The sequence below is a fragment of the Staurois parvus genome, unplaced genomic scaffold (genome assembly GCF_062004578.1).
Source record: "Staurois parvus isolate SC_StPar_1 unplaced genomic scaffold, SC_StPar_1.0 ptg001239l, whole genome shotgun sequence".
NCBI lineage: Eukaryota > Metazoa > Chordata > Amphibia > Anura > Ranidae > Staurois > Staurois parvus.
The window spans coordinates 4528-28078 of record NW_028319035.1 but is presented as its reverse complement, the minus strand read 5'-3'; the positions used below and the strand labels follow the sequence as shown (position 1 = coordinate 28078).

Here is a 23551-nt window from a genome sequence, read left to right as displayed (position 1 = left end):
GAGAAACAAAAGATAGACAACCATGGGGATTTTTTTTTTTTTTACAAGGCTTTCTGGTCATCTTCAAGCTCCAAAGAATTAGGAAGGGTGAGGCATGTGGCTGTGCAAGAAGAAGAGAAGCCACGCTGGGATATATGGCAAGAGCCAGCATTTAGAGAAGGGTTTAAGCAGAAGACAAGACAGCAAAGTCAGCACAGTGCGAGACAAAAATAAATAGGAGCCATCGGTTCACCCATGGCAGAAAACCAAAAGTTGGTGCTCGAAAGATAGGCAAGCGCGATCAATGAAGGAAAAAAGCACAAACTGCCCTGGATGATGCAAACGTATTATTACTTTTTTATTCTGGAATACCATTGCCAGCAACAATCCATTGAAGACGAGTGGGGTTGAGTCGCACCCATTGCCGTTCCCGAAGTTTACAGCAGTCAAAGTGGGCAAGAGAGGTGAAAGCCAATAGCATTTTTAGCAGCTGGAAAAATGTTGTGCTCGTTTTACTTTTTTGAAACCGTCAAGCATTTATAGTTTTAAGGAAAAACAAAAAAAAATTCAATCAAGTGTTGACCTATCAAGCCAAAGTTCCTGTGAAGCTACATCACAGTAAGTAAAACAGCCAGCTGGCAAGCTTCAGCGCCAAGGCAACTGGAGAGAGGACGCATGCTGGAAAGGAAAAAAAAAAAAATAGGCAGTAGGAGAGTTTATAATGCTGAAAGAAGTATTTTCCGCTTACCTATGGATGTGAAGGTGTCACTAAATAGAGTCTCCACATTGAGAAGGAGAAACTCCACCAGGACAGACTGAACTCGCACTTCACGAAATGCATCTGCTCCGGGTGTGCCAGCTGTCTCCATATCCCGGGATCTGCAGAGCATAAGTAAAACAGATGTTTATTATTCTTGTGGGAGCGTTGCACTACCAACGCGTTTCGTCCTGCCCCCAGAGCTCCTCTACGACTAAGCCGGGGGGGCAGGGCGAAACGTGTCAAAGGGAGAGGCTGGGGAGGAGCTGAGGCTGAGCCCATCCCTTATTATTCTTTGAGATTTGGCTATCGGGAGTGCGGCGCTCACACCTGCAAATGCAAACGACTTCTGGATGAGTACCTGAGACGCCGACATTCTTTTCAGGGTAGATCACCGGAGGCGAGATCTCAGTGCCCAAGCATATTTGACGGGTCACATATGTTTACGATTTTATCTTTTTCAGGATAATAGATCAGATTTTGATTTTTGAACCATGAAAGGGCAAAGCAGGCATTGCAATCGGCATCTCTGCTGATCAATAAAGATAGAATAAATCATGGAATTGAGCACTAGATCAGGGGCGGCCAACTGTGGCCCTCCAGCTGTTGTAGAACTACAAGTCCCATAAGGCATTGCAAAACTGACAGTTACAAGCATGACTCCCAAAGGCAGAGGCATGATGGGACTTGTAGTTCACCAACAGCTGGAGGGCCACAGTTGCCCACCCCTGCAATAGATGATATAAGCTGAGGTAAAGAGGTTATGCTCTAGGGTGTTATTTCACCTTTTCGAAAAAAAAAGGAAACACCCTACACCCATCCGCCCCCCCCCCATCACCCCCCCCCCCCCCCCCCCCCCGTTCCCTGCTGTACTTACCTCCATGGGTTATGTGCCATTGGTGCCAATGCAAAATTTTAAATCCCAAATCTTCTTCCACTTCACTCTACAGGGCTTCCGGGATCGATCAGAGAGCTTCTGATTGGCCAACATCGGTATGTGCACTGGTGCTGACCAATCAGAAGTGCTCTTATCTGTCCACTAGAGAATAGGGAACCGGGGGGGAAGGGGGAGGGGGGACACATTAGGGATCGTCTAGGACAGGGGTGGGCAACTGTGGCCCTCCAGCTGTTGTAGAACTACAAGTCCCATGAGGCATTGCAAAACTGACAGTTACGACCATGACTCCCAAAGGCAGAGGCATGATGGGACTTGTAGTTCACCAACAGCTGGAGGGCCACAGTTGCCCACCCCTGTACTAGATGATATAAGCGGAGGTGAAAAGGTTATGTTCTAGGGTGTTATTTCACCTTTTCGAAAAAAAAGGAAACACCCTACACCCATCTGTCCCCCTCCCCCCCCCCCACCACCACCACCACCCCACCTCACCCCCCCCCCCCCCGTTCCCTGCTGTACTTGCCTCCATGGGTTATGTGCAATTGGTGCCAATGCAAAATTTTAAATCCCAAATCTTCTTCCACTTCACTCTACAGCGCTTCCGGGATTGATCAGAAAGCTTCTGATTGGCCAGCATCGGTATGTGCACTGGTGCAGCACTGGCGCTGACCAATCAGAAGTGCTCTTATCTGTCTACTAGAGAATAGGGACCGGGGGGGGGGGGGGGGGGGGGGACATGTTAGGGATTGTCTAGGACAGTGGTGGGCAACTGTGGCCCTCCAGCTATTGTAGAACTACAAGTCCCATGAGGCATTGCAAAACTGACAGTTACAAGCATGACTCCCAAAGGCAGAGGCATGATGGGACTTGTAGTTCACCAACAGCTGGAGGGCCACAGTTGCCCACCCCTGGTCCAGGATGTTCACCTATTTTTACTGACAAGGCGAACACTTTTATTTCTGAAGACTTAAACAGTCCAAAAGACTTGCAATACGATAGGAAGAGTAAAGCTGGCCACACACGTATAGATTTCCGTTCAAGAATGTTCGTTTCAGGAATATTCGTTTGATTTTCTAATCGTTGGCAGGCGGGTCAAATCGATGTTTGTTTTCGACAGCCGCGTCGGGAAAATTCGAAGGTGCGAGAAGGAAAACTTTTCTCCATCAGATGAATTTTTGGCCGGTGTATGTGGTTCTCGTTCAGAAATCGCATTCATTTTAAAATCGAATGTTAAAACCAAAAGGACAATTTTCTAGCGACATTCATGCGTTCATCGAATGTGCAAAGAATTTCTGTACGAATATTCTCAGCCGAAAATCTACACGTGTATGGCCACAGCTTAAGGCACAAGTGGAAAAAAGCAATAAGAATATGTACAATTTGTATCCTGGACTCACCGTAACAGATTTGGCGCCCAAATAATAGCGAGGTTCCGGGCGTGCATCCCTGTGCGGTCGCTGTGCATGCTGAGTCGGAAAAGGTGCCTCATCAGGTATTCCAGCGTTCTGAAGGGGGAGGAGGCAAGAGGTGTTCGGTTAACGTTGTTGGGTTTAGCACCCCGTCTCCCAGCTCCTGAGTGCGCAGTGTGATGACAGGGTAGCAAATGATCGATCTTCAGCTGATCTTTCATCCCCAGATTGTGAAGACGACGTGTGTGATGTGTTTTTGTTACCAAAAACATAGTGAGTGGAGTGATTAGATTGATTGGCAAAGTTCGAAAAATGAATTTGGGTACGGTAATGGGGTCCCCCATCCCTCCCTATGACCAGAGGATCTACAAAGACTTTAAGGGAAGTGGCGACCTCTAGTGGCAAAAGGTATGTAGAACTGGCAGTAAATTCGGCAGCCTTGATAAGTATTGGATGGGAGATGTATACAAAGATAATCACTTTCTGGGTGATTTGGTTTTATAGAATTCCTATTACTGAGTGGAATGTCACTGCCATGTATGCGCGGGGATCCATTAAACCAGGGTGTGCTAAACAAAGGGCTGGTTTACTGTCCTTCAGACTTTAGGGGCCGGACTGTGGCAATTGGGAGTAGAAAATGACTCAGGTTTGGCTGTCAGTGGGAGTGTAAAAAAAATTACATAGCATCTGAGGTCAGCAGGAGGAGGAGTAGTTCCCCATCGTTGGTGTCAGTTGAGGGAATAGTGCTCCATTGTTGGTGTCAGTGGGAGGAATAGTGTCCCATCATTGGTGTCAGTGGGAGGAATAGTGTCCCATCGTTGGTGTCAGTGGGAGGAATAGTACCCCATCGTTGGTGTCAGTGAGGAGGAATAGTGCCCCATTGTTGGTGTCAGTTGAGGGAATAGTGCTCCATTGTTGGTGTCAGTGGGAGGAATAGTGCCCCATCATTGGTGTCAGTGGGAGGAATAGTGCCCCATCATTGGTGTCAGTGGGAGGAATAGTGCCCCATCATTGGTGTCAGTGGGAGGAATAGTGCCCCATCATTGGTGTCAGTGGGAGGAATGGTGCCCCATCATTGGTGTCAGTGGGAGGAATAGTGCCCCATCATTGGTGTCAGTGGGAGGAATAGTGCCCCATCATTGGTGTCAGTGGGAGGAATAGTGTCCCATCATTGGTGTCAGTGGGAGGAATAGTGTCCCATCATTGGCATCAGTGAGGAGGAATAGTGCCCCATCACTGGTGTCAGTGAGGAGGAATAGTGTCCCATCATTGGTGTCAGTGGGAGGAATAGTGCCCCATCATTGGTGTCAGTGGGAGGAATAGTGCCCCATTGTTTGTGTTAGTGGAAGGAATAGTGCCCCATCATTGGTATCAGTTGAGGAATAGTGCTCCATTGTTGATGTTGGGGGAGGTATAGCGCCTCATCATTGGTGTCAGTGGGAGGAATAGTGCCCCATCATCGGTGTCAGGAAAAGGTATAGTGCCCCATCATTGGTGTCAGTGGGAGGTATAGTGATTCGTCTTTAGTGTCAGAGGGAGTAGGGTGCCTCATCTTTGGTGTCAGTGGAAGGAATCCCAATCGTTGGTATCAGTTGATATTTATATTGTAAAGCGCTGAGCAAACTGTTGGCGCTATATAAATCCTGTATAATAATAATAGTGCTCCACTATGGTGTCAGCGGGAGGAATAGTGCCTCATCGTTGGTGTCAGCCTGATAAAAGCAAGCATTCGGCCCACAGACCGCAGTTTGGAGACCACTGCATTAGACCATTCGGGCTAATGGTTTGAATTATGAGGTCCCTGTTGGTAGGACATTCCGTCCTGCACTTATGTCCCCTTCAATCCCCCCGGGTGGTCTGGGATATCAGCAGAGTGTACTGTACATTCACATTAGGCAATTTACATCTCATATGTGGGAAGTGGACATGATCTGAAAAACTCGTAACCATCTTGCAATCGAAACAGCAATGCGATTTGCAAGAGAAAAGGAAGGACATCGCTCAACACTTTTGCCGAAACTAATCGTCGTATATGGTAAATGTTCAATCTGTGAACGCCATACGACATGTACAATATAATGATCAGATAAATAATTTCACCTCTGAGCACCGTTCCTTGGTTCCACCCCCTACCCACCTATGAGCACCGTTCCTTGGTTCCACCCCCTACCCACCTATGAGCACCGTTCCTTGGTTCCACCCCCTACCCACCTCTGAGCACCGTTCTTTGGTTCCACCCCCTACCCACCTCTGAGCAACGTTCCTTGGTTCCACCCCTACCCACCTATGTGAACCCTTCCTTGGTTCCACCCCCTACCCACCTATGAGCAGAGTTCCTTGGTTCCACCCCTACCCACCTATGTGAACCCTTCCTTGGTTCCACCCCCTACTCACCTATGAGCACCATTCCTTGGTTCCACCCCCTACCCACCTATGAGCACCGTTCCTTGGTTCCACCCCCTACCCACCTATGAGCACCGTTCCTTGGTTCCACCCCCTACCCACCTATGAGCAACGTTCCTTGGTTCCACTTTCTACCCACCTATGAGCACTGTTCCTTGGTTCCACCCCTACCCACCTATGTGAACCCTTCCTTGGTTCCACCCCCTACTCACCTATGAGCACCATTCCTTGGTTCCACCCCCTACCCACCTATGAGCACCGTTCCTTGGTTCCACCCCCTACCCACCTCTGAGCACCGTTCCTTGGTTCCACCCCCTACCCACCTATGAGCACCGTTCCTTGGTTCCACCCCCTACCCACCTATGAGCAACGTTCTTTGGTTCCACCCCCTACCCACCTATGAGCAACGTTCCTTGGTTCCACCCCCTACCCACCTATGAGCACTGTTCCTTGGTTCCACCCCTACCCACCTATGTGAACCCTTCCTTGGTTCCACCCCCTACTCACCTATGAGCACCATTCCTTGGTTCCACCCCCTACCCACCTATGAGCACCATTCCTTGGTTCCACCCCCTACCCACCTATGAGCACCATTCCTTGGTTCCACCCCCTACCCGCCTATGAGCACCATTCCTTGGTTCCACCCCCTACCCGCCTATGAGCACCATTCCTTGGTTCCACCCCCTATCCACCTATGAGCACCATTCCTTGGTTCTACCCCCTACCCACCTATTAGCATTGTTCCTTGGTCCCCCCCCTACCCACCTATTAGCATCGTTTCTTGGTTCCACCCCCATCCCCCCTCCCAATACAGCTCCTTTTTAAGAAAAAGTCATTTTCATGGAATTTACTGCTGATAACAAGAAAGGCAATACAATAGATCCCCTTCAGCTAACAATAGATCTACCCCAGGAACAATAGATTTCCAACAGCCAGCAACAATAGACCTCTCCCTCAACAGTAGATCCCTCCCAGTCATGACTGACCCCCCAGCAATATAAGACTCCCCCCCAGAAGCAATAGACCACCCTGACAACAACAGGCCCACTGATAAAAATAGATCCCCTCCAGCAACAATAGATCCCCCAGCACCCAGCATCAAAAGACCCTTCAGCACCCCTTGAGATGATATACATTCAGTGCGTTCCCCCCCGATCCTTGACCATGGGGTGCAAAGGAATGATCAGCATGACTCCGCCCCTCGTTGGCCTGGTACGCATCGAAAAATATTTTGCTCACCTATATTGTGGAGGCGGGAGCTGCTGGATTAAGTCATGGACACGGATCAGCTTCTCCTCCTCTCCGTGGCCGACATGGCTTCCTGAAGGGGATTAAAAATTGGAAATTGGTTTCTTTACTTTCTTCCATCACCCTCATACTGGCTCTTGAATGATCTCGGAGGAACCATGCAGCTAATGTCTGGTGCTATGAGTGAACTATGAGGGGTTCCCGCCCATCCCTGTACTGAGTTCCCGGGTCTGTACACCCACTGTGTCCATTATGAGGGGTTCCCACCATCCCTGTGCTGAGTTCCCAGCTTTGTACACTCGCTGTGCCCATTATGAGGGGTTCCCGCCATCCCTGTGCTGAGTTCCCGGGTCTGTACGCCCGCTGTGGCCCATTATGAGGGGTTCCCACCATCCCTGTGCTGAGTTCCCAGGTCTGTACACCCGCTGTGCCCATTATGAAGGGTTCCCGCCATCCCTGTGCTGAGTTCCCGGGTCTGTACACCTGCTGAGCCCATTATGAGGGGTTCCCACCATCCCTGTGCCGAGTCCCCGGGTCTGTACGCCCGCTGTGCCCATATGAGGCGTTCCCACCATCCCTGTGCTGAGTCAGGTCTGTACACCTGCTGTGCCCATTATGAGGGGTTCCCGCCATCCCTGTGCTGAGTTCCCGGGTCTGTACGCCCGCTGTGCCCATTATGAGGCGTTCCCACCATCCCTGTGCTGAGTTCCTGGGTCTGTACACCTGCTGAGCCCATTATGAGGGGTTCCCACCATCCCTGTGCCGAGTCCCCAGGTCAATACTCATGTACAACATATTTAAGGCCATTACTGGCTTCAGTCGTCCACTCACAGTGAAGGGGTGATAGAGGCGATAGGTGAGTAGGGGGTTGGGCAGCTCTCGGAAGTAAAGTTTGCACAGAGAACTGACGCAATGGACATCCTGGAGGTAGGTGTCTCGGGAGAGATCGGGGATCCGCTCGCTGTCAACTCATGTCTGCAAACAAAAGAAGAGAGATTCAGGGGGGGCACAGAGAGAGAGGCTCAGGGGGGCGCAGAGAGAGAGACTCGGGGGGGCGCAGAGAGAGAGAGACTCAGGGGGGGCACAGAGAGAGAGAGACTCGGGGGGGGCACAGAGAGAGAGAGACTCGGGGGGGGGGCACAGAGAGAGAGAGGACCCGGGGGGGCACAGAGAGAGAGGAGACCGGGGGGGGCACAGAGAGAGAGAGACTCAGGGGGGGCGCGCAGAGAGAGAGAGACTCAGGGGGGGGCGGCAGAGAGAGAGAGACTCAGGGGGGGGCGCAGAGAGAGAGAGACTCAGGGGGGGCAGAGAGAGAGAGACTCAGGGGGGGCGCAGAGAGACAGAGACTCAGGGGGGGGCGCAGAGAGACAGAGACTCAGGGTGGGGGCGCAGAGAGACAGAGACTCAGGGGGGGCGCAGAGAGACAGAGACTCAGGGGGGGCGCAGAGAGAGAGGCTCGGGGGGGCGCAGAGAGAGAGGCTCGGGGGGGGGCGCAGAGAGAGAGAGACTCGGGGGGGGGGGGCGCAGAGAGAGACACTCGGGGGGGGCGCAGAGAGAGACAGACTCAGGGGGGGGGGCACAGAGAGAGAGAGACTCAGGGGGGGGGCGCAGAGAGAGAGAGACTCAGGGGGGGCGCAGAGAGAGAGGCTCGGGGGGGCGCAGAGAGAGAGACTCAGGGGGGGGGGCACAGAGAGAGAGAGACTCAGGGGGGGGGGCACAGAGAGAGAGAGACTCAGGGGGGGGGCACAGAGAGAGAGAGACTCAGGGGGGGGGCACAGAGAGAGAGAGACTCAGGGGGGGGGGCACAGAGAGAGAGAGACTCAGGGGGGGGGCACAGAGAGAGAGAGACTCAGGGGGGGGGCACAGAGAGAGAGAGACTCAGGGGGGGGCACAGAGAGAGAGAGACTCAGGGGGGGGCACAGAGAGAGAGAGAGAGACTCAGGGGGGGGCACAGAGAGAGAGAGAGACTCGGGGGGGGGGGCACAGAGAGAGAGAGAGACTCGGGGGGGGGCACAGAGAGAGAGAGAGACTCAGGGGGGGCGCGCAGAGAGAGAGACTCAGGGGGGGCGCGCAGAGAGAGAGAGACTCAGGGGGGGCGCGCAGAGAGAGAGAGACTCAGGGGGGGCGCGCAGAGAGAGAGAGACTCAGGGGGGGCGCGCAGAGAGAGAGAGACTCAGGGGGGGCGCGCAGAGAGAGAGAGACTCAGGGGGGGGGCGCAGAGAGAGAGAGACTCAGGGGGGGGGCACAGAGAGAGAGACTCAGGGGGGGGGCACAGAGAGAGAGACTCAGGGGGGGCACAGAGAGAGAGAGAGACTCGGGGGGGGCACAGAGAGAGAGAGAGACTCAGGGGGGGGCACAGAGAGAGAGAGAGACTCAGGGGGGGGCACAGAGAGAGAGAGACTCAGGGGGGGCGCACAGAGAGAGAGAGACTCAGGGGGGGGGCACAGTGAGAGAGAGACTCAGGGGGGGGGCACAGAGAGAGAGACTCAGGGGGGGGGGCACAGAGAGAGAGAGACTCAGGGGGGGCGCACAGAGAGAGAGAGACTCAGGGGGGCGCAGAGAGAGAGACTCGGGGGGGCGCAGAGAGAGAGACTCAGGGGGGCGCAGAGAGAGAGACTCAGGGGGGCGCAGAGAGAGAGACTCAGGGGGGCGCAGAGAGAGAGACTCAGGGGGGCGCAGAGAGAGAGACTCAGGGGGGCGCAGAGAGAGAGACTCAGGGGGGCGCAGAGAGAGAGACTCAGGGGGGCGCAGAGAGAGACTCAGGGGGGGGGCACAGAGAGAGACTCAGGGGGGGGCACAGAGAGAGACTCAGGGGGGGGCGCAGAGAGAGAGAGACTCAGGGGGGGCGCAGAGAGAGAGAGACTCAGGGGGGGCGCAGAGAGAGAGGCTCGGGGGGGGGCGCAGAGAGAGAGGCTCGGGGGGGGGGCGCAGAGAGAGAGAGACTCAGGGGGGGGCGCAGAGAGAGAGAGACTCAGGGGGGGCGCAGAGAGAGAGAGACTCAGGGGGGGGCGCAGAGAGAGAGACTCGGGGGGGCGCAGAGAGAGAGACTCGGGGGGGCGCAGAGAGAGAGGCTCGGGGGGGCGCAGAGAGAGAGGCTCGGGGGGGCGCAGAGAGAGAGGCTCGGGGGGGGCGCAGAGAGAGAGAGACTCAGGGGGGGGGCGCAGAGAGAGACAGACTCAGGGGGGGGGCGCAGAGAGAGAGAGACTCAGGGGGGGGGGCGCAGAGAGAGAGAGACTCGGGGGGGGGCGCAGAGAGAGAGAGACTCGGGGGGGCGCAGAGAGAGACTCGGGGGGGCGCAGAGAGAGAGACTCGGGGGGGCGCAGAGAGAGAGACTCGGGGGGGCGCAGAGAGAGACTCGGGGGGGCGCAGAGAGAGAGACTCGGGGGGGCGCAGAGAGAGAGACTCGGGGGGGCGCAGAGAGAGAGACTCGGGGGGGCGCAGAGAGAGAGACTCGGGGGGGCGCAGAGAGAGAGACTCGGGGGGGCGCAGAGAGAGAGACTCGGGGGGGCGCAGAGAGAGACTCAGGGGGGCGCAGAGAGAGAGAGACTCAGGGGGGGGCACAGAGAGAGAGAGAGACTCGGGGGGGGCACAGAGAGAGAGAGAGACTCAGGGGGGGGCACAGAGAGAGAGAGACTCAGGGGGGGCGCACAGAGAGAGAGAGAGACTCAGGGGGGGGGCACAGTGAGAGAGAGACTCAGGGGGGGGGCACAGAGAGAGAGACTCAGGGGGGGGGGCACAGAGAGAGAGAGACTCAGGGGGGGCGCACAGAGAGAGAGAGACTCAGGGGGGGCGCAGAGAGAGAGACTCGGGGGGGCGCAGAGAGAGAGACTCAGGGGGGCGCAGAGAGAGAGACTCAGGGGGGCGCAGAGAGAGAGACTCAGGGAGGCGCAGAGAGAGAGACTCAGGGGGGCGCAGAGAGAGAGACTCAGGGGGGCGCAGAGAGAGAGACTCAGGGGGGCACAGAGAGAGACTCAGGGGGGGGCACAGAGAGAGACTCAGGGGGGGGCGCAGAGAGAGAGAGACTCAGGGGGGGGCGCAGAGAGAGAGAGACTCAGGGGGGGCGCAGAGAGAGAGGCTCGGGGGGGGGCGCAGAGAGAGAGGCTCGGGGGGGGGGGGCGCAGAGAGAGAGAGACTCAGGGGGGGGCGCAGAGAGAGAGAGACTCAGGGGGGGCGCAGAGAGAGAGAGACTCAGGGGGGGGCGCAGAGAGAGAGAGACTCAGGGGGGGGCGCAGAGAGAGAGAGACTCAGGGGGGGGGGCGCAGAGAGAGAGAGACTCAGGGGGGGGGGGGCGCAGAGAGAGAGGCTCGGGGGGCGCAGAGAGAGAGACTCGGGGGGGCGCAGAGAGAGAGACTCGGGGGGGGCGCAGAGAGAGAGACTCGGGGGGGCGCAGAGAGAGAGACTCGGGGGGGCGCAGAGAGAGAGACTCGGGGGGGCGCAGAGAGAGAGACTCGGGGGGGCGCAGAGAGAGAGACTCGGGGGGGCGCAGAGAGAGAGACTCGGGGGGGCGCAGAGAGAGAGACTCGGGGGAACGCAGAGAGAGAGACTCAGGGGGGGAACGCAGAGAGAGAGAGACTCAGGGGGGGGCGCAGAGAGAGAGAGACTCAGGGGGGGGCGCAGAGAGAGAGAGAGACTCAGAAGGGGGGGGCACAGAGAGAGAGAGACTCAGAAGGGGGGGGGGCACAGAGAGAGAGAGACTCAGAAGGGGGGGGGGGAACAGAGAGAGAGAGACTCAGAAGGGGGGGGCACAGAGAGAGAGAGACTCAGAAGGGGGGGGCACACAGAGAGAGAGACTCAGAAGGGGGGGGCACACAGAGAGAGAGACTCAGGGGGGGCGCAGAGAGAGAGAGACTCAGGGGGGGCGCAGAGAGAGAGAGACTCAGGGGGGGCGCAGAGAGAGAGAGACTCGGGGGGGGGCGCAGAGAGAGAGAGACTCGGGGAGGGCGCAGAGAGAGAGGCTCGGGGGGGCACAGAGAGAGGCTCGGGGGGGCACAGAGAGAGACTCGGGGGGGCACAGAGAGAGACTCGGGGGGGCACAGAGAGAGAGAGGCTCGGGGGGGCGCAGAGAGAGAGAGGCTCGGGGGGGGCGCAGAGAGAGAGAGACTCAGGGGGGGCGCAGAGAGAGACTCGGAGGGGCACAGAGAGAGGCATAATACACAACAAATTACACACAGAAATCCCGACAACCCACTGAGTATACAACATACAGATGTCCTCCGGCAGTGCAGAGTATTTCAGGAGAGGAGAGTTATAGAGGAAGGAGCGGAGTCCTCCAGCAGAGCAGAGTATTTCAGGAGAGGAGAGTTATAGAGGAAGGAGCGGAGTCCTCCAGCAGCGCAGAGTATTTCAGTAGAGGAGAGTTATAGAGGAAGGAGCGGAGTCCTCCAGCAGTGCAGAGTATTTCAGGAGAGGAGTTATAGAGGAAGGAGCGGAGTCCTCCAGCAGTGCAGAGTATTTCAGGAGAGGAGAGTTATAGAGGAAGGAGCGGAGTCCTCCAGCAGTGCAGAGTATTTCAGGAGAGGAGAGTTATAGAGGAAGGAGCGGAGTCCTCCAGCAGTGCAGAGTATTTCAGGAGAGGAGAGTTATAGAGGAAGGAGCGGAGTCCTCCGGCAGCGCAGAGTATTTCAGGAGAGGAGAGTTATAGAGGAAGGAGCGGAGTCCTCCAGCAGCGCAGAGTATTTCAGGAGAGGAGTTATAGAGGAAGGAGAGGAGTCCTCCAGCAGTGCAGAGTATTTCAGGAGGAGAGTTATGGAGGAAGGAGCGGAGTCCTCCAGCAGTGCAGAGTATTTCAGGAGAGGAGTTATAGAGGAAGGAGCGGAGTCCTCCAGCAGCGCAGAGTATTTCAGGAGAGGAGAGTTATAGAGGAAGGAGCAGAGTCCTCCAGCAGCGCAGAGTATTTCAGGAGAGGAGAGTTATAGAGGAAGGAGCGGAGTCCTCCAGCAGTGCAGAGTATTTCAGGAGAGGAGTTATAGAGGAAGGAGCGGAGTCCTCCAGCAGTGCAGAGTATTTCAGGAGAGGAGTTATAGAGGAAGGAGTGGAGTCCTCCAGCAGTGCAGAGTATTTCAGGAGGAGAGTTATAGAGGAAGGAGAGGAGTCCTCCAGCAGAGCAGATTATTTCAGGAGAGGAGAGTTATAGAGGAAGGAGCGGAGTCCTCCAGCAGCGCAGAGTATTTCAGGAGAGGAGAGTTATAGAGGAAGGAGCGGAGTCCTCCAGCAGTGCAGAGTATTTCAGGAGAGGAGTTATAGAGGAAGGAGCGGAGTCCTCCAGCAGTGCAGAGTATTTCAGGAGAGGAGTTATAGAGGAAGGAGCGGAGTCCTCCGGCAGTGCAGAGTATTTCAGGAGAGGAGAGTTATAGAGGAAGGAGCGGAGTCCTCCGGCAGCGCAGAGTATTTCAGGAGAGGAGTTATAGAGGAGGGAGCGGAGTCTTCCAGCAGTGCAGAGTATTTCAGGAGAGGAGAGTTATAGAGGAAGGAGCGGAGTCCTCCGGCAGCGCAGAGTATTTCAGGAGAGGAGAGTTATAGAGGAAGGAGCGGAGTCCTCCAGCAGTGCAGAGGATTTCAGGAGAGGAGAGTTATAGAGGAAGGAGCGGAGTCCTCCGGCAGCGCAGAGTATTTCAGGAGAGGAGTTATAGAGGAAGGAGCGGAGTCCTCCAGCAGTGCAGAGGATTTCAGGAGAGGAGAGTTATAGAGGAAGGAGAGGAGTCCTCCAGCAGAGCAGAGTATTTCAGGAGAGGAGAGTTATAGAGGAAGGAGAGGAGTCCTCCAGCAGAGCAGAGTATTTCAGGAGAGGAGTTATAGAGGAAGGAGCGGAGTCCTCCGGCAGTGCAGAGTATTTCAGGAGAGGAGTTATAGAGGAAGGAGAGGAGTCCTCCGGCAGTGCAGAGTATTTCAGGAGAGGAGTTATAGAGGAAGGAGAGGAGTCCTCCGGCAGTGCAGAGTATTTCAGGAGAGGAGGAGATGGACGATTCCTCTAGTAATGGTGATGAGTATTCCTCGCGATGGCGTTCAGTTTTCCAGAAATAGAAATCTAGGACACGATTGTAGCGAAGTTCCTCCTTCATGTTATTTATATCTTTGTCAGAAAACTGCCGGCTAATCCTCTCCATCGCCTTAGCCCGGATGTCTGAGAACTGAACATCTGGATGACCCAACACTCCTCACATCTGGATGACCCAACACTCCTCACATCTGGATGACCCAACACTCCTCACATCTGGATGACCCAACACTCCTCACATCTGGATGACCCAACACTCCTCACATCTGGATGACCCAACACTCCTCACATCTGGATGACCCAACACTCCTCACATCTGGATGACCCAACACTCCTCACATCTGTATAGAAGGTGGAGGGAGAATACGGCTATTTGTAGCCATCATTGTGAGAACCGAGCCCATCCATCCACCTGGAGACCCGGAACACCCCCGAGGCACAAAGTGCTCCGTGCCTCACACCTCGCTGCTGACTACCTCATAGGGCTCGGGTCACACTGCTGCAACTTGGGATCCAACTTGTGAGACCCCCAAGTCGCATGACATGTGAATTCCCATGTTAGTCAATGAGAGTCGTCTTCATTAGCACTCCTGAAGTCGCTCCGACTTTAGAAAAGGTTCCTGAGCTACTTCAAGGCGACTTCTATCCGACTTGTGCCCATAGACTTTAATGGAAGTCGCCTCCAAGTCAGATCCTCCTCTATATTGATGTGTGACTTCTACCTGACTTGTGCCCATAGACGTTAATGGAAGTCGCCTCCAAGTCAGATCCTCCTCTATATTGATGTGCGACTTCTACCTGACTTGTGCCCATAGACTTTAATGGAAGTCGCCTCCAAGTCAGATCCTCATCTATATTGATGTGATTTGGAGCCGACATTACAGGAGGATTACCCAGCCTTTCCTGAAAGCTGCTTCAGAGTCGCTTCAAAGTAGTACTCAACTTTTCCTGGCAAAGTCGTACTGCAAGTCGTTCGACTTTCAGGTAGCAGTGGTGTGAACCGAGACTTAATTAGCACTACTAAAGTCGCTCCAACTTCAGAAAAGGTTCCTGAGCTACTTCAAGGAGACTTCTATCCGACTTGTGCCCATAGACTTTAATGGAAGTCGCCTCCAAGTCGGATCCTCATCCATATTGATGTGTGATTTTTAACCGACTTGTGCCCATAGACTTTAATGGAAGTCGCCTCCAAGTCGGATCCTCCTCTATATTGATGTGATTTGGATCCGACATGACAGGAGGATTACCCAGCATTCCCTGAGTTTCTTCAGAATCGCTTCAAAGTAGTACTCAAGTTTCCTTTCGCAGTTTTGTGCGACTTTCCGGCAGCGGTGGTGTAAACCGAGACTTAGTTAGCACGACTGAAGTCACTCCGACTGTAGAAAAGGTTCCTGAGCTACTTCAAGGCGACTTCTATCCGTGGGCGGGGCAGACACAAATACTGGGAGGAATCTCCCCATTGCGGGGGGGCAAAGACACAACCTACTGGAGGGAAATCTCCTCATTGTGGGAGGGGCAGACAAATACTGGGAGGAATCTCCCCATTGTGGGAGGGGTAAAGACACAAACTAATGCGGGAAATCTCCTCATTGTGGGAGGGGCAGAGACACAAACTACTGGAGGGAAATCTCCACATTGTGGGAGGGGCAGACACACAAACTACTGGAGGGAAATCTCCTCATTGTGGGAGGGGCAGACAAATACTGGGAGGAATCTCCCCATTGTGGGAGGGGTAAAGACACAAACTAATGCGGGAAATCTCCTCATTGTGGGAGGGGCAGAGACACAAACTACTGGAGGGAAATCTCCACATTGTGGGAGGGGCAGAGACACAAACTACTGGAGGGAAATCTCCCCAGTGTGGGAGGGGCAGAGACACAAACTACTGAGGGAAATCTCCCCAGTGTGGGAGGGGCAGACACACAAACTACTGGAGGGAAATCTCCCTGTTGTGGGAGGGGCAGATACACAAATACTGAGAGAAATCTCCCCAGTGTGGGAGGGGCAGACACACAAACTACTGGAGGGAAATCTCCCCGTTGTGGGAGGGGCAGAGACACAAATACTGAGAGAAATCTCCCCATTGTGGGAGGGGCAGAGACACAAACTACTGGGGGGAATCTCCCCATTGTGGGAGGGGTAAAGACACAAACTAATGCGGGAAATCTCCCTCATTGTGGGAGGGGCAGAGACACAACCTACTGGAGGGAAATCTCCACATTGTGGGAGGGGCAGACACACAAACTACTGGAGGGAAATCTCCACATTGTGGGAGGGGCAGACACACAACTACTGGGGGGAATCTCATCATTGTACGAGATATATCGGAGGAAAGTAATATCAACTGACCGCAGCTTCTGGATGTTGGAGGAGACCCCAGACAAGCGGTAGATGCCGTCCACGATCCCGACTTCTCTATGAACTGGGCGCAGGAGGCGAGGACTCTGGGCACTGAGAGAGAAAAAGAAGACGTCAGATCTGGACAGAAGAACAGATGGAAAATGAATGACATTTAAAGGGGATGTCCACCACAAAGCAATATTTCAGGGTGATCGCTGGAAAACACGTTAGCTTCTTGTACTTTATGTCTTGGGGACTCTGGTGGTGAGATCTCCCTATTATAGTTCTGCACAACTACTACACCAAATACAAAGCCACAGTGGGAGGGGCAGAGACACAACCTAATGGGGGAATCTCACCATTGTGGGAGGGGCAGAGACACAACCTAACAGGGGAATCTCACCATTATGGGAGGGGCAGACACAACCTAACGGGGGAATCTCACCATTGTGGGAGGGGCAGAGACGCAACCTAATGGGGGAATCTCACCATTGTGGGAGGGGCAGAGACAACCTAACGGGGTAATCTCACCATTGTGGGAGGGGCAGAGACATAACCTAATGGGGTAATATCACCATTATGGAGGGGCAGACACAACCTAACGGGGGAATCTCACCATTGTGGGAGGGGCAGACACAACCTAACGGGGGAATCTCACCATTGTGGGAGGGGCAGACACAACCTAACGGGGGAATCTCACCATTGTGGGAGGGGCAGAGACACAACCTAAGGGGGTAATATCACCATTGTGGGAGGGGCAGAGACACAACCTAACGGGGGGAATCTCACAACTGTAGGAGGGGCAGAGACACAACCTAAAAGGGGGGATCTCACCATTGTGGGTGGGACAGAGACACAAACTACGACAGAAAATCTCCCCATTGTGGGAGGGGCAGAGACACAAGCTACTGGGGGTAAATCTCCCCATTGTGGGAGGGGCAGAGACAAATTACTGGGGGGAAATCTCCCCATTGTGGGGGGGCAGAGGCACAAACACTGGGAGGAAATCTCCCCATTGTGGGGGGGCAGACACACAACCTATTGGGGGGAAATCTCCCCATTGTGGGAGGGACAGAAACAAACTACTGGAGGGAAATCTCCCCATTGTGGGAGGGGCAGAAAAACTACTGGAGGGAAATCTCCCCATTGTGGGAGGGGCAGAGACCCACACTACGTTTTATCGTGTTTTTAGCGATTGGGGGGGTTCAGCGTCACCTTCCTCTCCGGAGTCCAGCAGATGTTCGCCCAGGTCGGTCCCGAAGACCCTCTCCCGCAGGATCCCCCTCTGGCGCAGGCGTTGCTTGCTGGGCCGGGAAGCCATGAAGCTTCTCAGTAGTCCGGCCAGTTTCCCGTGCCGCCGGCAGACTGCGGGGAAGCGGAGGTACAGTGAGGCGGGGGGCACTCGGCCAGGGTGGGGGGGGGGGGGGGGGGGGAGGTCAGACAGACGGGTGTATGAGATGTCACATGGAGCAGAAAGTCTCACCTGGTCTGGGGGAGTTGGAGCCATGCGGCGATGAGATGGCCAACTTTACATCACCCTCTGTGAACAGACAGACAGGTAACAAGAGGTACGAGACGGCATAGCCAAGCCCAACACAGACAGCACAGCGGCCAGCCTGCAAGAAGAGACTGCTACATACACTGAGCGTGGGGGAGGGGCGAGAGAGCTGACCACCCGCACAAGAGACTGCAGACTGTCCATAGAAAGGCTTATTCAATAATACAAAAGGAGCCACGTGTAGCCATTATTCATCATCCGGGGTCACCATCTGCTTCCTAGACTAGAGGTGCCGGCCCAGAGATGACACAGCGATATCAATTCTGGGTTCCTGTGCCGTTTTTTGGCTGTGTTCACAAACGCTTGACACAGATCAGCCCCTGCTGCAGCCCTCGCTACAAAGTTACAATGTACAGTCTGATCACTAGGGGGCGGATATGAGATTGAGGAAATGTTACTTGCATTCCACGCATGCATATTAACAGTGTTGCATTGAGGTCAAGGAGACTGAGGAAATGCTTCCTCCTGCCTGCAGCAGACTAAGGACATCACAGGCAAAGTCTCTAACTGGAGCTCAAGGATAACTTTTTGATGAAAGGTGGATTTTTTTTTTTTTTTTTTTGGAAAATGGTGCGTGACATGTCAGACGCGTCATTCGTGGCGATTAGTAAAAAAACTTTGACCCCTTAACCACTTCCCGACCGGCCGTTGCATATAAACGGCCGGACGGTGGCACTGCAGGGTCAGGTGGCCGTCTATAAACGGTCTCCCCGCACCATGCTTGTGCGCTCTCCCTGGGAGCGCGCAGCACCGCGATCCGGTGCCCGCTGTGTCCTCCGGACACAGTGAAACACCGATCGTCGGACGGGACCTCTGTACGAGGTCCCGATCATGTGATCACTGATTGGCCAATCAGTGATCACATGCAAAGTAGTAAGCAAGATGTCACTTGTGACATCATTGCTTACTACGTGTGAAATCTGTGAATGATCACAGAGGTCACATGGTACAAGCCTATTCACAACAGGCTTGTACCATGTGACAAGCTGTGACCAATCACAGCTCAGTCAGTACTTCTCAATGAGTGCATGAATGCAGCTAGAGAGAAAGAGAAATGATTGCTTTTACACCCTATATGGGTGTAAAAGCAATGTGTAAAAAAAAAAAAAAAATCATCACCCCCCACAAGTAGTACAGTGTCACCATGGTGACACTGTACTGCTAGGGTGACAGTATGTAAAAAAAAATTAAAAAAATTAAAAATAATAATATAAAAAAATAAAATAAAAATTTAAAAAAAATGTTTAAAAATTATAATTTTTGTTATAAACTAATTTGGATTTTTTTTTTTTACTAAAAAGATAACGGAATAAATTTTGGCAAAGATTTATGATGAAATATTATTTATTTGCAAAATTTTATAAAAAAAAACACTTTTTTTCAAAATTTTTGGACTTTTTCATTTACATAGCAAAAAAAATAAAAATCCCAGCGGTGAATAAATACCACCAAAATAAAGCTTTATCTGTTTCAAAAAAATGGTAAAAAATTCATTTGGGTACAGCGTTGCATGACCGCGTAATAGTCATTCAAAGCGTGATAGCGCTGAAAGCTGAAAATTGCCCTGGTCAGGAAGGGGGTAAAAGTGTCCGGTCTTGAAGTGGTTAAAGTGGTAATGTCTTATCAAAAATAAAAAAAAGGTGTTAAAAGCGAATAAAGTGCGGAAATAAAATGACGCCAATCCTTCCGATTTGATAAATGGAGGTTCGTGCGGAAGAGAGAGTCTCAACATGGACACCTCTGATCAGGATCATTGATTAGATTATTAAATTGATGTGACCGTCTGCCATGCGTTTACACGCGCGCTTTGCTCCTGCCGGCACTGCCCAATAAGGCATGAGCAGGAAGAGGAAATACTGAACTCTCATTGACCACCATACACGTTACCAAAGGCGGACTGATAACTCATGGGGATCATGGGGCCCCTGTGTCCTCGCCCACACTCAAACCACACCCAAAAAAGCCTACAAAAAAGGTACCAGCGGTATCTCATGGGGCCCCCTACTGACCCTGGGCCCTTGGGAAGTGCCCGAGTTTCCAAATGGTCAGTCCGCCCCTGCACGTTACAATCTGACCATACACGCTCTCTGTACAACCAGCTTTAGACCCGGTTCACACCAAGGCGGTGCTGGAAACGCTGTGAATCCTGCGCTTTATACGCACCGCAATTACATTTCTGCGATCTGGTGCAGGGGCGGACTGACCATTTGGGTCCTTGGGCACTGCCCGAGGGCCCGGGGTCAGTAGGGGGCCCTATGAGATGCCCCTGGTACCTTTCATAGGTTTTTTTGGGTGTGGTTTGAGTGTGGGTAAGTACACAGGGGCCCCATGATTCCTATTGCCTGGGGGCCCCATGAGTTGTCAGTCCACCCCTGTTCGGGTGTCAATGATAAATGAATGACACCGCCATACATTGCCAGAAATCGCATCGCATGGGTAAGAACGCTCAAGCGATGCGATTCAGGTGCGGATTTAAAAAAAGGGTCCTGCACCTTTTTTGGTCTGGGATGCGATGCGACTAGAGCCATACAAAACATACGGCACAGACGTTTGCATGTAATTCGTACAGGGATGCAGTGTGATTCCTGCGCGGATTACATGCGGTGACCCGCGCCGAATTAGTGTGAACCCGGGCTAAAAATGCATTCAATAGGAGGACCTGTCTATCCAATCAATGTGTAGCCAACCAGACGGGCCCTTGCATTACATGGCTGTTGGGAGACCGAAGGAAAATTCTACAATCAGATTGTAAGGTGTGTGGTGAGCCTTAGGGCCAGATGACACTTCATGCGTTTCAGTTGCTTTTTTTTCTGCATCCAAAACGCATAGAAAGTCGGTGATATGGTGGTCAATTCACACCAGCGCTTGCAGTTCCAGTGCGTTCCGGTTGCAGAAAAAAAAAAGTAGAACAGGCTGCATTTTTTCTGCACAGAACTGTACTGGAATGTGGCAAAACGCATCAAAAACGCACCAAAAATGCATTGGAACACACATGTCCCTATTTAAATTGAAGAACAAAAAGAGAGGGGGAAAATGAACTGGAATGCATTAAAAAAACATGTCGATATGGTTGTCAGTGTCATAGTTCACATCAGTGCTTGCAGTTCCAGTGTGTTCCAGTTGCAGAAATGGGGGGGGGGGGGGTTGAGTTCACCAAATCATATATAAATTATATATATAAAAAAAAATACATATATATATATATATATATATATATATATATATATATATATTAATAAATATTTCATTATTAATATATATATATATATTTATTAATATATATATATTTATTAATAAATATATATATTAATAAATAATATATATATTAATATATATATATATATATATATATATATATATATATATATATATATATATATATATATATATATATAAATAAATATAAAATTTTATTTAATTTTTTTTAACTTTAGTTATTTATTTTTAAATCTAATATATAAATATATATATGTGTATGTTTTTTAAATATTAATAATTTCTTAGAATGCAAAAATATATATCAACTGCAAATAGAGCCCTTAGAACTTGCCCCCCGCTAGCTCCCTCCCCCATGCGTCACTCCTAATAAAGCTATACATTTTTGCAGACACTCATTGCCAGGAAAAGCGGTTAAAGCAGACAAGATAGAAGCCAATCTATAAAAACAGGGGCCAAAGACAATGTCTGCTGCCCAAAGAAACCAGATTGCAGTGCAGATTAAAAAAGGGGACATCTGGTTGGTTTCTATGGGTGGCGGAGATTTCCCTGTCCTCTGACTTTTATAACTGAGCGCCCCTCCAGGTGGGGGCGATACAGCGCTGAGCGTTGCATCGGGGTCCGCACAGAGTCACCGGCACAACAGCGGCACACGCAGCCCTGCATGGCTTAATGGGAACAATATGGACATCAACGACCAAGACCCGCGCCATGAGCGGGGACCCTCACCAGTGGTACCTGCTGCCGGAGACGGGTTCTTGCTGTCTGTGATCAGCTGGACGCACTCACTAGGAAAGAATCCCACCTGGGAAGACAAGCAGAGAGTTACAGTGGAATGCCCGTTGTGGTCAGGGAAAAAAAAAAACAGGTGAAGAAATGAGTCAGCCCAGTGTGCTTGCTGAAATAATTAAAAAATAAATAAATATATATATATATATATATATATATATATATACACACACACACACACATACATATATATATATATATATATATATACACACACACATACACACACACCTGCAATGTGTGTGTATATATAATTTTTTTTTAATATATATATATATATATATATATATATACACATACATACATATATACATATATATACACACACACACACACACATATTGCAGGTGTGTGTGTATATATATATATATATATATATATATATATATATATATATATATATATATATATAAAAAATAATATTATATATAAGTACATTCACCTCTCTCTCTCTATATTATATATATATGTACACACACATACACCTGAAATGTACTTATATACACTTTTTTTATTATTATTTATATTTTTTAAATATATATATATTTAAAATATAATAATAATAATATGTGATAATAATAATTATATATATATATATATACACACACACACACACACATATACATACATACATACACACACACACACACTTTTATCTATTTTGTTTTTATTAACTAAATCCATGGCATTATTATTATTAATTATTATTATTTATATTATTTTTTATATATATATATATATATATATATATATATATATATATATATATATATATATATATATATATATATATATCTCAATATTTAAAAAATGATATAATAATAATAATAATAATAATATATTATTATAATAAATATATATATATATATAATATTTTTATCTATTTTGTTTTTATTTTTTTATTAACTAAATCCATGGCAGGGGTGTTGCTCTTTCAAATGGAAAAAAAAAACAAAAAAACCCCTACGGCCCTCTAACCAATGGCTACCTATTAATGACTGTCTGCTTCCTTAGAACCCCGGGACCCTTAACCTACACAAAGGGAGGAAGGGAATCTCTCGGAGGGGGCAGAGCCTAGACAGGGGACTAAGAGAGAAAAAATAGTTTGTTCTATTTTCTGATTGGATGAACCGTTACCTGTACTGCTGACAGACTCCTTACAAAAAGTCTCCTTACCTGAAAGCCATGTTTTCCCCTCCACCAGCTGGTGTCCTCCCGGGGGGGCATGTCGATCACCGACACGATGTCTCCCACCTGCAGAAAATGCACCAACACACATGACAACCAGCCCAAGGATAGGACCATTTATTAATATTGTGCAAATGCCGAGATACAAGCAGCCCAAGCCTGCCAAGCTGTCCAGAGAAATTACCAGCAAAGGTGGAACTAACTACAGAACTGCCAAGGGTGCCAACAGCTTTTATTCTACGTCCTTTTTTCAAAAGAAAAAAAAACGTACTTAAAAAGAGTTATTTGGTGTTGGGCTTTAAAAAATATGCTACCCCAACATTTCATAGTCCTGATATGTGCCGGCTGTACCATGTACTTGTGTTAAAGAGTCTCCTGTTCTCTTTGTATTATTTCCTTTGTGTGATATCTCTGGTGTCCCTGCCAGTCCCTCCGCTTTCCTGTTCCAAAATGACTACGATGGGCATAGAAGCGCATTCATCCCAGCGTGGTCAGTTTTATGGCTGTGCTGGGAGAAGTGCCTTCCTGTCCTCCAATGACCAGACTTGTACTGACACCCCCCGCCATACACCCATAGTGTATATCTAATATCTATCTATAGCAGCGGTTCTCAACCTGGGGGTCGAACGACCATTTCCCAGGGGTCGCCTAAGACCATCGGAAAACACATATTTCCGATGGTCTTAGGAACCGAGATACCGCTCCTGTCTCAGGCGATCTGTGGGCGGGATGATATGCTGCCCCTGTAACCTGGCCACACCTCCGGGATCACTCA

The 23551-nt window shown here is 51.0% G+C and overlaps 1 protein-coding gene across 1 annotated transcript in view; it reads right to left on the bottom strand.

Moving 5' to 3' along the window:
* ARHGAP33 (Rho GTPase activating protein 33) overlaps positions 1-22842 on the bottom strand; it is a gene marked incomplete at its 5' end in the record, with an annotated part of 41178 nt that extends 18336 nt beyond the window's left edge. Inside the window, 12 exon segments of the mRNA XM_089660406.1 lie at positions 728-858; positions 3029-3136; positions 6683-6749; positions 6752-6764; positions 7523-7659; positions 14016-14019; positions 16031-16095; positions 16098-16136; positions 17241-17390; positions 17509-17565; positions 21538-21604; positions 22765-22842. Of these exon segments, the coding sequence (XP_089516532.1) occupies positions 728-858; positions 3029-3136; positions 6683-6749; positions 6752-6764; positions 7523-7659; positions 14016-14019; positions 16031-16095; positions 16098-16136; positions 17241-17390; positions 17509-17565; positions 21538-21604; positions 22765-22842 (916 nt within the window).
* Between the last annotated feature and the right edge of the window lie 709 nt (positions 22843-23551).